Source organism: Phalacrocorax carbo, chromosome 8 (genome assembly GCF_963921805.1).
Source record: "Phalacrocorax carbo chromosome 8, bPhaCar2.1, whole genome shotgun sequence".
Taxonomy (NCBI): Eukaryota; Metazoa; Chordata; class Aves; order Suliformes; family Phalacrocoracidae; genus Phalacrocorax; species Phalacrocorax carbo.
Window position 1 is genome coordinate 23,637,792 of NC_087520.1, and position 15,940 is coordinate 23,653,731.

At 59.8% G+C, this 15,940-nt stretch overlaps 1 protein-coding gene across 3 annotated transcripts in view; it reads left to right on the plus strand.

Annotated features, from left to right (window-relative positions):
- Window positions 1-782: 782 nt before the first annotated feature.
- RIPOR1 (RHO family interacting cell polarization regulator 1) overlaps window positions 783-15,940 on the plus strand; it is a 33,301-nt gene continuing 18,143 nt past the window's right edge. The window contains exon 1 of one of the 3 annotated variants that reach the window (XM_064459155.1): window positions 783-1,561. Coding sequence is in view for 2 of the 3 variants with exons in the window: in XM_064459152.1 (XP_064315222.1) it covers window positions 9,548-9,707 (160 nt within the window). In the remaining variant the exon portion in view is untranslated. Of the gene's footprint in view, window positions 1,562-9,510; window positions 9,708-15,296; window positions 15,443-15,940 lie in introns of those variants that run through there. The other 2 variants (XM_064459152.1, XM_064459154.1) reach the window with 2 other exon arrangements.

Genomic DNA, 15,940 nt, shown 5'->3' on the forward strand with positions numbered 1-15,940 from the left:
AGTGCACATCTCGGTGGTGGGAAAGGCCCATATTTTCCAGGGTATTCGACCAACCACCTTCTTTCAGACCAATAGCCACTGCCAAAGACTTGTTGCACCAGGAGCTGGGGTCAGACATGTCCATGGGTCAGGACAGGAGTGGGGAGGATTTGCCAGGATCAGTGTAAGACCCAAGTTGAGAGGTAACCTCCCATGCCCAGGGGAGGAAACAGCAGCAGGCAGAGCCCCTGTGAAAGGCAAAGCCTGCTCCAGGAGGACTGGGGCAAAAGAGGAGACTGGGAACAGAAAAGGGCTGCTCCTGTGACAGAGATGCAGCTCTGGAGGTGGAGCAGGAGGCAGGTCACAAACAGCCAGCACATGAAGAAGCACTGGAACACCAGCAGAAGGATGGCCGGTGTGACCAGGGTGGCCGGTCGCAGCAGCTCCAGGTGCAGCAGACCTTCACTGACTGGGGAAGGTCTGGGAGCAGAGGCAACCAGAACTACAGGGACCTCAGCCAGTTCCTGGAGATCCCCTCAGCAGGAGTCTTCTTCCAGCCAAAACAGGTCTTTGTTCTGCCAAGGTGTGGGCAGTGTCCATGGTATGAGGGGACGGGGCAGCAGGATGGTTACGGTGGGGACATCTCTGTGCCAGGTGGCACTGTGGTCCTGTGGCTCAGAGCTCAGGGTGACCATTGCCAGAGCCACCAGCAGTGGGGTAGACTGATGCTGGGAAGGCTGGATCATCTGAGGACCTGGAGCTCTCTGGTGGGTGTGATGCGGGGAGGGTACTGGGGCCCAGGGCTGCCATCAAAGTACCATGACCCAGCCTGGGCGCATGAATAATGCGGCTCAGGAGGAAGCATGTCCTGGTCCCTGCAGCACAGGGCTGCCAAGGAAGCTAAGTGGGGCCAGCAGATAATGTGCTGATGCTTCCTCTGGCATGCCGCAGCTGCGGGGCCGGGATTGCTCCGGTGCTATCTGGCCCTGCAGAGCCCCACACATCGCTTCTCCCTCTGCTGTATTCTTGTTAAGCCTGGAGGAAGCAGCTCAGCAAGTTCCACCTCAAGCTTTTAACTCACTTCTGCCTGGCCTGCTGCTCTCTGCTCCAGTTGGCCAGAGCTGGGAAGACTCCACAGCTGCCCTGGGAGGACAGTTTGGTACGGGGCCTTGCTGCAGGCTTTACCTCTCTGGGCACCAGCGGCACCCCCCAACAGGTCTCCCCCAAGACATGTTGTCTCCCATTGGTCTCCCACAGCCACACTTGCAAAGGGTGGACTCTGTAATTGTCATCTCAGCGTGGAGAGAAGGTTCTGAAGGCTTCAGGTGTCGATGATTCCCTCCTTGCTCTCTCTTCCCCCTTTTAGCTGGTTGGATCTGCTGGAAGTCCCCCATGTCTGCTGGGGAGGACCATGGAGGCAGCAGCCTTACCAGCTTGGTACAGATTTAACCCAAATACCTAATTTGGATTGGAGGAAATCCATCTTGAGGAAGAAAATTGCAGCACTTCACCAGCTTCGTTTGAAGAGCTGGGGTTTAATTAAACGCCAGGGTCTCCAGAGGTGCTACCTGCTGCTCCCTGGGTAAGTGGAAATCAGATATATATCTCAGCAACCTTCTCCAGGTCACCTTCTTCTGCAACTGAACTCTGCCAAATTGTCCCCCTGCTTCTCATCCGGCCCAGAGGGGACCTCAGTGTCCTGTCAGCACAGGCTGGGGCTGTGTCCTCCCTGGTGTTGGCCACCGTGGAACACCTTTCTCAAGCATTGGTGTCCATGCAGGAGCAGAGGCAGGTGACCCAGCTGTTCAGCCTGCCAGGGTGATGCAGAGATGCTCCATGCTCTCCTGCAAATACACCACATATGTTGACGTGCCTGTTGCATGACCCAGTGCCCCATGTGCACCCCCAGCATAAACCAGTGGTTTGTCTGAGCCAGCCTGCTCCATGCCCTGGGGACCTGGCACAGCCACACATGTGGATCATCCAAAAAAACCAATGCTACCAGTTTCGGAGCTGTGGAAGCTGTGCTGCCACCTGAACTCAGCACAGGAGCGTGCACACATGGGTAGCAGCGAGGTGCTCGCCCTCCCTCCCACGGCTGGGCTTCTGCCCATGGCTTTGCCCCCGGCGGTGCCCATGAAAGGGGAGCGCTGCCAGAGTGGGTCCTTGGCTGTAGGACGCAGTCCTGCTTTAAAGGGTCCTGCCGGGCGCTTTGGTGCAAGTCAGGCTCTCCCTGCCCATCCCGCATCACTGGCTGGGCCTGAATTTCCAGCTGTTGCAGAACAAGTTCCCAGGAAGATGTGCCTGGAGGTGGTACTATGCCGAGCTGCCAGCGTGCCTCTCTGGTGTTGTGAGTGTGCACAGGGGGCCGTAGGATGGCAGATGGGGTTAAGCTGCCCAGGGCATGCCGTGGGCTGGGGCAGCCTCCCAGCATGTCACCACCCACATCTGTGCAAGCCCCACAAGTGGCCCAGGGACTTCAGGGATATCCCTGGAGATCAGCAGGTACCATCCCAGTCTCTCCAGCCACAGGGTCTGTGTCCCAGCCTTTGTGTGGGACACAGAGCAGCATGTCCTGGATGCCTACTCAGATCTCAGCCCTGCTCCCCTGGAGCATCTTTCCCTCCTTGTTGGCTCCAGGGAGAGGACTAAGCCCCAGTGATGGCAAGAACAAGATCTAAGCTCATTTTGATGAGCTCTCTCCCCGGTGTCCCTTTCCTCAGAGCCAGGGAAGTGACGCTGGGGAGGAACTTGGCTCCTCTTCTTTGTTATTACAGGATAAAGTTACTCTTTAAAGCAGAGCCAGTGCTGTCAGGGCTGCATACCATCCTGGAACATTGCTCCTTCCCAGCAGCTCCAACACGCTTCTTGTTATTATGCTTGCATGGAGCCAGCCTGCTCTCAGCCCCGGGCACAGTGAGGGGGACACAGATGGGGGGTGTCCAAAAAAGAGCCTCGAGGCTCTTTTCCAACCCTGGGAAATTTGGAAGCAAAGGGAAAAGGCCTCTCTCTGGAGACGGACGGCTCTCCTGGCTCTGTGATATGTGGGGCAGAAAGAGCAGAAAGCAAGGGCTAGGAGCAGTGGAAGGGCAGGGGGAGCTGGATGTGGCCAGGGTACACGGGTGTCTGCTGTCACCCCAGAGAAGGGCCAGGGATGCTGCCCTCACTGCAGCTCAGCTGGAGACCCTCTTGAGGGGACAGACTGCTGGGTCCCACCAGGGAAACTGCGCACAGGCAGGGTAGTGGCGTGCCACTGGCACCCATCTTGCCACCCCCCAAGTCCAGCACCAGCTTGGCAGGCAGCACTAGCTCCTGGGATGACACGGAAGGTGGGGCTGGCTTCCCCTTTGAGCTCCAGCCTCTGTCCCCCATGGTCCCAAATCCAGGAGACCTCCTTTTTCTGTAAGTTGGCACCCCAGGAGATACCCCAGCACCCCAAGACTTTGGAGACATGGGGGTTCCTCAGCAGCACCCTGGCCATCTCACCCACACTAGACCCTCTGGAAGGAGCTGAGGGCTTGCTTAGGTCTTGACAACCCCCCTGCACTGAGCCATGATGTGCCTGTGGGGTGGAGGGGAAGGAAGCTGGCCTGGTGGAGCCAAGCCAAGAAGAGCTTCCTGGCAGTGAGCTCCAGCCTCCAGCGCTTTCCGTGCTGCTGCAGATGGCTCCGAGCAGGATGGAAAGGAGAGGGCTGTGTGAGCCCTTTCCAGCCGTTCCCCAGCCTTGTGCCAGTGGACCAGCTCCGAGGCCCTGACATTGCCGCCTCGGCAGGGTGTCAGAGGGAAGCCTGACTCATCCAGCAGGAGAATGAGACTTGCACATGTAAACAGAGCTGGCCCTGACGTGCCAGGACATGTGACAGATACAGGAGAGACTGGCTGGAGCCACAGCCTGGGGCTGGTAGCATTGACACATGTGCTAGAGGTGTGTGAGAGGGGACTTGGCCAGTGGAGAGGCAGAATCGGTCCACTACTGCCCTGTCCTAAGGCTCAGGGGAGTATCACTTGGGGTAGGGAGGATGGGGCAGGATCCATGCTACCAGCATGTCCCCTCTCCGCTACCCCTGCCCCACCAGTGGCTCTGAGCAACTAGTTTTACCCCTGATCTGCCTATTTGGCTGCCACCACTTTCCTCCAGGGACACCCTTTCCAGCAGGGACCAATTCAGACCAGCAGCACAGGACATGCAGAAGAGGCACAGGATGAGGGCAAAGCTCCTGGGACACCAGCTCGTGGTGCCAGCTTCAGGAGCAGAGTGCAGCTTGTGGTGACAGGAGGTCTCCCTGCATCTTCTCTTCTGCAGGGCTGGAGGAAGCATGGAAGTGCCAGGCTTGTGTGCACAGAAGGTCACCAGGAGCCTGTCCCCCTCCCTGGGGCCCAGGATCACTGGGAAACCTCCCAGTTGTCCAATGCACTCTCCAGCACATGATTTCCCCTTGGGTTTATATGTGCTTTGCTGTGGGATCCAGGCTGGGAAATTATTACAGCCACTTCCTAGCCATGCTTACCCCACACAGCTGGTTTCATTTCCTTAATCCCCATCCCAGCATTTTCTTTGTTGTTTTCTTTGGAGGGGAGGGATCTTTTGTTGAAGCCTGGGGCTTGCTGCAGGGAGTGCTTCCATGCTTGGGTGCCAGCTAGCTGCCCCCGCACAGAGCCGCTCTGTGCTTTTGGGTGCAGGGGGTGCTGCTTGTGAGGGGACAGGGCCCCCGCCTCGGCAGTGCCCAGGACCACTGTGGAGCGGATCAGGGTACGCATAGGGTCTCCTGTGCATTTGCAAACAGCCCCACCAAATTTGCAAACTCAGCCCTTCCAAAGCACCTCATGCTCTGAATTGCCTTTTCCTCTTGCATTCCTTACAGCACTAGCGTGCCTGGCCTGAGCTTTGGGGCAAGGTATTCCTGCAGCAGCTGACTCAGTGGGCTGAGCTTTACCCAGCGTGATGCTGAATCCCCAGGCTGCTGATGCTGGACTGTGGTCCAACCATGCCAGCCTCCCCACTGCTGGCCATGTGTGCTGAGCTGGGCTGGTTGCTGGGCTTGTCCATGATCTCAGCTTTCCTGCTCTGTGTTGGACAGTCCCTGAGGGGCTGCAGAAATCTTGTGAATCATGAATACTTTTGCAGTGATTACTCCAGGGTGTGCGTGAGATGGTTCATACCATGCTGAGGTGGGGACAGCTGTCTGGTGGCTGGAGGTGATGTGGTCCCAGGGGACAGTCAGCCTCCTAAGCTGAGCTGGGGCTGGGCTTGAAGATGCTGCCTACCACTTTCCTGGAATGTAGAAGGGAGTTAGGAAAGGGGACAGCTGCCTGGTGGCTGGAGAGTCTGGACTAGCCCATGGCATCCTTCTGGAGCTCCTTGCCCTCCTTGAACCATGCTGGGGTGAATGTGATGCAGTTGCAATCTGGATGTTCTGGCTTTGCTTCAAAGCCCAGGCTTGGGTGCTTGCTTGCCAGACAGAGTCTGGGAAAGCTGACCCAGTGCTGGCCAACACCAAGCAAGTTTGTGACTGCTCTGGGGATGTCCTCACCTCCCTTCTCCCAGCCTTATGGGCAGGCAAAGTGCTGGGACAGGCAGCTCTGCCCCACAGAGAGGGACAGGCTGGGTCAGGGCTGTGTCCCAGACAGCTGCTGCTGCATGCTGGCCCCAAGCGTGCTGGGGAAAGGTTCCAGCAGAGCTCAGAGGACCTGCTGGCACAGCTTTTCCCACTGCCGGCCAGTTCCTGAGCACAGCCGAGGCTCTGGTGAGTCAGCTGGAGTGCCGGCTCACATTGCTCATGCTGCACCAGCGCCACCCTGGCTCTCTTAGCTTTTTCGCAGGTTGTGTTCCCCAAAAACAGACACCCAGAGGGATGAGGATCCCAGCACCAGGATGCTGAGATGCTCAGCTCCAAGCCTATGGCAGGCCCTGCCAAGCTGAGGCACCTCAGCTGCCCTTGGGGTTGATGGCTGACCTCTGAGTGTGCTCAGCACGTGTGGCTGTCCCAGTGCAAGGCTTGAAGCTCTGGCCTGTGCTTACTGCCTTGCTCCAACGCTGAGCAGGAATGCTGAGCATGCAGCAGCTCCAGGGCAGCCATGGAGGGAGGCAGGCCTGGATCCAAGAGCTGGCCTCCTGCCCTCTGGAGAGAGGGGAGAGGAAGATGTGGCTCCAGGCCCAGCCTGCAGCAAGAAGAGCAATTTGGACAGAGTCCCATGGTGCAGGGGTATGCCGATGGCTCAGACCTTTCTCTGCATCGCAGCAGGCAGATGTGGGCAGCTGGCACAGCTGATTGCTGAAGCTGCCAGGGAGAGGGGAATGTGCTTAGGGTGGTCCTGGGTTACCAGGCTCTAGAAAGCTGTGATCCTGTGCTGGGAGGTGATGGATGATGCCAGCTGGTGCTCAGGGGGCCCTTGCACTCACGGACTCCTGCCTGCACCAGCACCCAGCCACCCAGTGTGGGCATGGACTGCTGGGAAGCCTCCTCCCATGGTCTGGGTCTAGGAGTATCCATACCCATGCTGGGAAGGTTAACACCTGCCTGCCAGTGGGCATCATCCCTCCTTAAAACCAGGGGGGAGGGTTTTGGAGAGCAGGCAGGCAGGAGGGTGCTGTGGGGACTCAGGTGCCGAGCCTGCCCTTGCTTTTGTTTGCAAAGCTGGTCTGCATCGAGCAAGCTCCTGGTGACCTAGAATAGCCCATGCAGTGCACCAACCTGAGCCTTGGCAAAGGGAGTGTTTAGCTCAGTGTACCCAGTCTGGCAGGGCAGGCAGGAGTGTGGTTGAGGGGAGGAGTGCTGCAGGCAGCCCTCTTGGCCCTGGCTTTGGTGTGGTCCCCTCTCCTGATGTCTGCAGAGTGATACAACTGCTCCCCATCCCAGCAGCGGCTGGGAATGGTGTTTTACCTTGCAATGGTTGTGCATAGGTAAGTGAAATGTGGTGGTGTGGGTCAGTCTGCCTCCAGACACCCCAAATTTTTACTGAGAGGGCTATCAAACCCTGGAACAGGCTTCCTGGGGAGGTGGTTGATGCCCCAAGCCTGCCAGTGTTCAAGAGGTGTTTGGACAATACTCTTGAGAACATGCTTTAAGTTTTGATCAGCCCTGAAGTGATCACACAGTTGGACTAGATGATCCTTGTAGGCCCCTTCCAACAGAAAATTATTCTATTCTATTCTATTCTATTCTATTCTATTCTATTCTATTCTATTCTATTCTATTCTATTCTATTCTATTCTATTCTATTCTATTCTATTCTATTCTATTCTATTCCATTCTATTCCATTCCATTCCATTCCATTCCATTCCATTCCTCAGTATCCAAAGACCCACCTTACTGTGAGGGAGCAGGTAGGTATTGCTGGAAGGTCTCTGAGAGGGTGACCCAAGCAACTCTGCACCAAGAGCTTCCTTTGAGTGCTGCATGGGGTCAGCTTCCCCACCTATTTTTCCAGGGGGAGCCCTGGCAGGGGTGTCGGCAGGGTGTCTGCACAGGGCAGGTTCCAAGAGCTCAGCAGAGCACCTCTGCTTGCACTTTGAATGTCCACACAACCTGCTGAGCCATGTTAGCAGAGGTTTCCTGCTTCCCCTAGCTAACCTCACTCCCCTGACCATGTGGCAAGACCTGGCTGCCCTTGGAGAGCTTTCAGGGGTGGGCAAGGTGGTGACACCATCCACAGGGTGTGGTGGGATCCAGCCCCCCACTTGATCTACATGGGATGTTGGATCAAGCAATGACAGCATGGCATGGTGGTGCTGACCACGCCAGGCCCATGGTGGGCCGTCCTGGTGGGACAGGGACCGCATGGCACTGGGAGCTGGGTTGATTGAGCAACTAGCTGGGTTGAGGGATCCATACATCCTCTCTGCCTGTCTGTGTCAGCCCTTTGGTTTGGCATTTCCCTGGTAGCCGCCGGACCCGCTGTCCTCTCTCCCATCTTTGCAGAGCTTCCCCTTCCGTGTAACCAGGCCAGGGGCGGGCTGGGAGCTGGGATGTCCCAGTTCTCACCAGGTGTCCTTGGCAGCAGTGCTCTGCTCCTTGCTGCGGACCCAGGAGAGTGACAGTGGTGCAATGATTTCCTTGTCACTGATAATTGCCCTAGTCTGCTGAGCTCTGAGACATGGCAATGGTCTAATTAGTGCTTTTTCATCACAGGCCTGGCTGGAATGCTGTGTTGTGTTGTCCTTGCATGGAGGATATCTCACCAGGGCTGCAAAGGCATCAGTCCCATTTAAGCTTGGGTTGATTCAATATGATCTAGGACAGGTAGGAAAAAGATGGGCTTGGGAGAGAGGAGAGGAGCAGGGTGCATCGCCCCAGAAGGCATGGTGCTGGTCCCTTCCTTCCATCTCCAGGGATGCTTAGAGGTGTCAGGGTTTAGGACCTGGGCTGGCAGGGCAGGGTCTGATCCAGGGCAGCTGTGATGCTCCATGAGGAAGCTAGCACCATGTAACCGCAGCATCTGTCAGGGTGGCAGCCTGTATTCACACCAGGGCTGCCTGTCCCTTAGCTGGGGACACTGGGAGCACTCCTCTGCTCCTTCCCGGTGGAGGCTGGAGGCTGGTGGGGATGGGGAATGCAGGTCAGTGCCTACGCTTTGCTCTGCCAGAGTGGACTGCGGGGACACCTGATTGAGGCCTTTCAGTACCTAAAGGGGGGCTATGGGAAGGATGGGGACAATCTCTTTAGCAAGGCCTGTTGTGACAGGACAAGGGGTAGTGGTTTTAAGCTAAAGGAGGGTAGATTTAGATTGGATATAAGGAAAAAAATTTCTACAATGAGGGTGGTGAAGTGCTGGCACAGGTTGCCCAGAGAGCTAGTGGAGGCCCCATCCCTAGAGACATTCAAGGTCAGGCTGGACGGGGCTCTGAGCAACCTGATCTAGTTAAAGATGTCCATGCTCACTGCAGGGGCTTGGACTAGACAGCCTCTAAATGCCCCTTCCAACCCAAAGCATTCTATGATTCTATGACTGGCCGCTCGGCAGAGGTCTGAGCATGGCTCCTGCTTCCCACAGTCGGGGTCGGGAGGTGTGTGTGGGCGGGGGAAGGCACCGTGGGGCGCTGGGTACTGCAGAGGTGGGAGCAACGGTGCTCGGGCGCTGGTTCTGCCTCTGCCACCGACCCACTGCACCCCCTCGGCCGTGTCACTTCACTGCCCAGAGTTGCCGTCCCTGCTACCAGCTCATGGTCTTTCACGGATAGCTGAAGCCCGGGAGGCTGTAGTGGCCCTCGAGGGGCGGGGAGGGGGGGGGGGCTCCAGTCATTCCTTTCCTGGCAGGGACGGGCTGTGGGCGCTGTGCCGGAGGGCCCGGGTCCCAGCGAGCCGGGCTGATCCCAGCGCTCGGGGCAAGGGGAGCGCTGGCTGCAGGGCTGGGGAGCGGGGCGCAGGCGTCCCGCTCCGGCCCTCGGTGGGCTTGACGGAGCCCCGCGGGACGCACCGGCGGGCCGGGCCGGGCCGGGCCGGCGGGGACGGGAGCCCAGCCCAGGGTGGCGGTGGCGGTGGCGGTGGCGGTGTCCTCGGGGAGGGAGGCGCTCCCGGCCGTGCAGCCGCCATTGGCGCTGGCCCTGCCGTGGTTTCCTGCAGGAATCACATGGCTCCCGCGTTTCCATGGAGAGAGCCGGGGTGGGCGCTGCCAAGAGCCTGCCCGAGCTCCCAGCTTTGCTCCCCGTCCATGGGACTGGAACAAAGGGGATGCACCCAGCCAGGCCCGCTCTCGCCCCGCGCGTCCTCCCCCGCCTCTCCTGGGACATGTGAGTGCCACCGGCACCCCCGCGACGCCGGTCACGCGTGGGGCGGGGGATAACGGGGGAGGGGGGTTGGTGGCTTTAGCAGGACTACACCCTTTGGGGTGGGGGGGTGGGAGGCATGTCGCCGCATGGGCACCCGAAGGGGTGCAGGGATGTGCTGGGTCGTGGAGGGGAGACGGGAAGGACGGCGAGGCGGCCGAGGGGCTCCGCTCCCCTGCCCCATCGCCCCGCGGCGGGGCCGGGACCGCGGCCGGGGACGCCGGGAGAAGGAACCGCCTGACTGCGGGATACCGGGGGCTAACACCCCCCCCCCGCCCCCCAAAACCCCCCCAGTCCCCCCCTCCCAGCCCCTCCCCGGGGTGCGTGGGCTCCTCCGGCCGCCGTTTGGCTCCCGGGTTTGGGATGGAGCCGGTTGCGTGAGCCGCGCCCTCCCCGGCTTCCCCGGGGTGCCGGGGGCGAAGCTCCCTGTGTCCATGTCGGGCCCTCCCCGAGCTCCCCTGGGAGGCCAGAGCTATCGGTCCTGGAGAAGAGGCTGCACCCATCTCCCCCCCCATCACACCCCGTCCACCCAAGCAGGACCCCGTGACGGGGCGGGGGGGTGGTGGTGTCCCGAGGGACCTGGGTGCACCGTGTCAGCTGGGTGCTGCCTCCTCCTCCTCCTGGGTGAGGGAGCGAGGAATGCTCGGAGGAATTAATGAGACAGATCTCGCTTTGTTGCTGGCCCGATCCTCCTATCTCCCAGCCCTCCCCAGCCTGCCAAGAAGTGCTTGGGAAGGCCTCGCACCATTAACTCTTCCCCTGCTGCCCCTCTGGCTGTCCCAGGGCTTGCAAACAGCCTGAGAGGGTTTTACCCTTGTCAGATTCCTGGAAGGGACTATTGAGGCCACCAGGAAGTCCTGGCCTTCCTATAAATCCCATGATGGCTGAGGACCTGTCTCCTGGCCAGTGGCTGAGGAGCAGCCTTGCAACGTACCCCGGGCAGGTCTGGGGCTTGAGGGTATGACGCTGCGCAAAATCAGGCAGCACAGGGCTTGCTGCAGCAGCATTGCCTGCTCTCAGCTGGTGGAGGTCCCCGATGCCTCGCCATGTTCCCCTGGGTGGAGAGGAGCTGCGGTGGGAGCTGGCATGGTGGTGGCCAAGCCCCTGTGGAGGACTCGACGTGATGTGGTTGAGCATGGGAAAGCAGGCAGCTATGGGCAGCACAGGGATGGGGGATGCCAGGATAGGCAGCTGATGACGTGGGTGCTGGGGTGCAACTGGAGGGTAACTGTTGGTCTGCAGCAGGGATGGTAGTGGGGCATGGGGGGCATCTCTTCCCAACCCTGCCTGAGGCTCCTGGCCAGTGCTCCCACTTTGCCCAGGAATTTGCAGCCTGGGCTGCCTGGGGCGGCCATCATTTGGTGCCTGCTGCTACCCTGAGAGGTTCTGGGCAGGGGCATGGTGACATCCCCCAGGGATGCCATCATGCTGAGCTCCAGCCTGCGCCCGTAGCCGAGGCTTGGTGTGTGCCTTGGAGCTCCTGCTGTGGCTCTGACTTAAAGGACAGGACCTGGGAGACCTTTCATGGGCAGGGAGCTGGCATTTGAGGTCCCCAGGAGACGTCAAAGGCAGACCAAGCCCTGGATTTGCATGGGTTGAGGCCACTGCCAGACTGGGACTAGCTCTCCGCCTCGTGCTTTGGGCTATTTATAGGGCTGCCATTTATATCGCTTCTATTTCTGCTGCCGTGTGGGGATGGTGCAAGGAAGCAAGGGGGGAGGGTTTGAGTCTGCTGCCGACCCGGTGCCGGATGCAGGGTGCCCAGCCCCTTCGGCAAGGGATGCTACTTGCGGCGTTGGTGTCAGCCTGGCTGTGGTAGAGTCTGGCTTGGCACAAGGGATGGTCCTTCTCCAGCCCTAGGGGCATCAACCCTGCAGAAAAAACCCTGCATATGATCTGTGATGTTGGGTTGACAGAATTTTTTGGGGCTGGCTTTGTGGGTTTCTGCAAAAAATAAAATCAGAGGGGTTGGCTGTAGCACCGTGGTGGGGGTAACCACCTGCAGCTCTGGGACAGGGCTTTCCCAGACCAGGACTGGCTCTTGCCTGGCCGCAAGTCACTTGGTGACTCACTGTGGTTCTCCTTCAAGCCATGACAGTGGGTCTTCTTGCCAGAATTGTCACCTCCTGCCCCCTCCTAGGTCTCCCCCATGACCAGGAGCTCTGTGGCCCCTCACCAGGCCGGTGCCTATGTGCTGACACTCAGCTCCCCGCCTTCTTTTGGCCAGCTGTACCCTCTGCTTACTGTGCACCTGCAGAGGCTGGTGTGTGCCCTTTCGTGCCACGTTTCCAGCTGTGGTGACATTCCCAGCCACGCAAGGGTGTCCATGTCCAGGGAGTGCTTGTCTGGGAACAGCCTGAAGTAGCTTCTTCATCACCTTGGCCTTTTGGTGCTGGTGCAACCAGTGTGCTCCTGGGGTGGGTAGCTTCTCCAGGGACTGGGTGATGCTGGGTGGGCAGAGCCTCGGAGCTGGTGGTCCTGGGGCCAGCAGGGAGCAGCCAGGACCAGGATACCAGTCCTGTATCCTACTGAGGGCACGGAAATGGGAAGGTCTTCCCGGGGTGTCTGGAGTTTTCTTCTGCCTGCATACAGAACGGCCATGGCTGTACACGTGTGTCTGAGCATGGCTGCCCATGGAGGGATTTGTTTGTGTGTTCAGCTGTTGTGGCTGGGGTGTGGATGCTTGGGACAGCATCCCAGGCCTGGCGAGAGGAGGACGTGACAGGGACGCCCCCAAAAAGGGTGTGGTTGGGGTGTTAATGCTCATGTCCCTGCTGCGTAGGAGGGGTGGAGGCAGCTGCCCTGGTTGTTTGTGGTGAGCATCCAGGGAAGTCCCCTGAGCTGGGGGAGGTGACCAGCAGCTGCTGGACTGTCCCCTTCCCTGTGCCCACTCCCTGTCCCTGGCCAGGCCAGGGACAGAGATTCATTTAACTCAGTTACCGCCCAGGCTCTGGTGGTGTTGGCTGAGCTCGTGTCCTTCCTCTGCCCTCCCTTGGCAAGGTGTCCCTGAGCTGGTGAGCCCTTTTGAGTGCTGTGCAGGGTGCCACAAGGTGCTCAGAGGAGGTATCTGGTGCCACATGCCCATGTCCTCCTGCAGCATCCTCTGCCACCTTTTGAATGCACAACCTCACCTCCTGCCTGCTCCTGGTGGTCTCCCCAAGGGTGATGCCCAGGATGGTGCTGTGCCATGCAGCTTGCCTGCACTGCCTGCATATCGACTGCCCCACAGCCCTTTACAGGGCTGCAAGCACAGCTATGGAGAGGCAGGGTCACAGCCTGGCTGTCACCACTCTGGTAGGGAAGCCTGGATGTCCCTTCACTCTATGTGGCACTGGGGAACACCTGCCCACGGCTCCCGGCAGCTTTAGCGTGGCTTTCTTGTTAACCTTTAATGAGAACAAACAAGTTGGCATGGGCTGTTGCTGCGGGCATGCTGCCTGGCCATGTGCCGGGCACCAGCTCTGCGTGGCTGCCAGCACGGCGGAGGCTTTGCAGAAGGCTGGTCAGTCCCGGGGCGGTGCCAGGAGAGATGATTTCCTCTGGGGAGAAGCAGCAAGGGAGTGAAAAGACGGGGGTGGTCCCCTGCCCGTGGCAGCCACCAGGTCAGGACTCTGCCCATTGGTGGGGAGAGCCGGGGGAACACATACTGACCAGGTGAGGTAGGAGAGCTGCTCTTCATGGAAGTTCTTGGAGGCTGGGGTGGAGATGGGTCCCCCCTGCACTGTGCTTTGTGACGTGCTGGGCTGCTGGCTTCTCTCCATGCCCATGACACTGGCATGGAGGCTGCAGGCAGGTAGGTGACCAGATGCCTCTGTTTGCCAGTGCTGGGATAGGTTTTCCTCAGATGCTGCTTGGGGCTAGCCCAGTCTTACCAGCTCTTCCCTCAGCTGTCATCCCAATAGGGCTGGTGCCAGGCACCCACCCAGGCACCCACCTGAGCACCCAGCCAGGCACCCACGTGAGCACCAGGACAAGAGGGTGTCCTGGGATGCAGTGCTCTTTGGTGACACCGCTGCAAGCCCCAGCTCTGCAAGCCTGGCCGTGGCTGTCTCCAGAGCCACGTGCATGGGTGCCCATGGCAGGGAAGCCATGCCATCCTACAGGGGAACCCCAGATGCCTCTCCTCCTGTGTGGTGTGCTGGCCCCGTCCTGCACAGGGACCAGCTCTGGGCTGGGAAAGCAGCTCCACAGCTGGCTCACCCTCTAGGGAGGGGGTTAACTGTGTCCGGGGGCACCCCCCCCCAAGACTCTGGCCCTGATGCTTTTCCTCCTGAACCTGGCCTGACCTCACTCTAAAAGCAGCAGCAAACAGGAAGGGAGCCTAGGAGGGAGGCGTCTCTTCCTGTGCTGGTGACGTGGTGACGGCAGGCAGCCAGTCCCAGCCTGGATGGGGCTAGCTGCTCCAGCCTCCTCCATCGGAGCTGGAGGGGGGACCAGGCCTCAGTTCCCCAGGACCAGGACCTGTACAAGGACCTACAGTGCTGGGGGTGGGGTGATGCCTGTGCCACAGAGTCCCCTGGTTGTTTAGGGCACCCCCGTGCCCTAAAGAGGGAGTTGTGGGGCCGGGAGGTCCTGTCGGCTGCTGGGGTTGGCATGGAGGGCAGGTGGGTCTGTCTTGCTGTCCTGTGGCAGCTGGACCCCCTTGGTTTCCATGTGGGAACAGCACCCAGCATCTTTGGAGAGCCCTGCAAGGAAGCCCTGGCTGAAGCCAGCTCCTCCGAGCCTTTGGAGACCCAGAATACACAACCTGGGGGCATCTGAGCAAGGAAACCTTTTTCCCAGTGGCTGCTGGGTGTTGCAGGGTGCCCATGGACATACCACAGGGATGCATGCTGTGGGAAGCCAACAACAAAGCCACAGCAGTTTTATATATATATCTAAAAGCAATGCAGAAGGGAGCAGCAGGGCTGTCAGGACTGCTCCCCACAGTGGCATTAGTGTCGGCTGCCTGCTCTGCCCACAGCTTTGTGCCTCCTTACAGTGGAGCCAGGAGGGATGGGAGTGAGGGGCTGTGCCTCCAGCATCCCCCCCATCCCGGAGCAGGGACTGACAGCAGCTCAGGGCCAGCGGTGCATCTGACAGGGTGATGTTTGCTCCCTGGCTTGTGGCCTGCCCTGGGTGCCGGACGGAAGGGTGTCTCCGAGGGGAGCAGTCTCATGGGGGGCTGGCTGGCACAAGGCCAGCATGGCATGTGTTGCTGGTGGGGGACGCTTGTGGTGCCCGGTGCAGGCTGCAGCCCTGTTCTTCCCCCTGCTTTAAAGCAACCTGGAACGGGGCTGGGGGGGGCAGTTTGCACTGCGATGATCTGCAGTGTGGTCCCCTCCCCTGTACCCGTGCCTCAGTTTCCCCAGGGGGGTAGTGGGGAGGGAAGGATGGGGATCGAGCCGTGCTGTGCTCCTGGAGCTGCTGGTGCTGGTGGGGCCCCTTCCTTCCAAGGGGGACAGGGATCCTCCCGTCCTCCATCCTGCTGTCCTTAGCCCTTGAGTCACGCTTGGGGCTGCGGTGCTGGGCAGTGATGTCAGCCCTCGGGCAGGGGAAGCGTGGGAGGAGACTGCTGCCTGGGGGGAGCCCTCCCAGCCCCGGCCCCCACACACGGGCAGTCAGACAGACGGCATGAGAGAACAACAGCCGCCCGGGACGCTGATCCCAGCCCGAGGGGGACATACTGCTGCAGCCTGCCATGAACGGCAAACTGAAAGGTACCAAGCGCTGGCAGCCCTGGGCCCCACCAGCAAACACCATTAATTTGGGGACCCCCAGCTGCTTGAGGCTCCTGGGGTGATGTGGCCAGGCTCATGGGGGGCTTTTCTGTGCAAGTGGCTTCCCTGAGAGGAGAGCTGTCCCTGCCAGGGGAGCCAGGGATGGGTACCCGCCACCTGTAAGGGACATGGTTGTCAATGTGGCGTGCAGCGATGGGGTGTCGGGATGGGGCGTCCGCGGCAGGATAGGACCTGCAGGGTGTCTGGCCTTGCTGTTGCCCATGCTGAGACCCGGGCTTGGCATCTCAAGGCAGGAAAGGGGCCGCAGCTGCCCACCGGTCCCAGGTGATACGCCCCTGGAGCCATGGCAGCATGGCTTTCCTCAGCAAATCGATCTTCTCCCCCATGTGCCCCACCACATCTTGTCTGTGGCTGTGGTAATGAGGACAAACGGAGCCCAGCTCCACGTTGAGCATCCCTGGCACCATGGCCTCATGG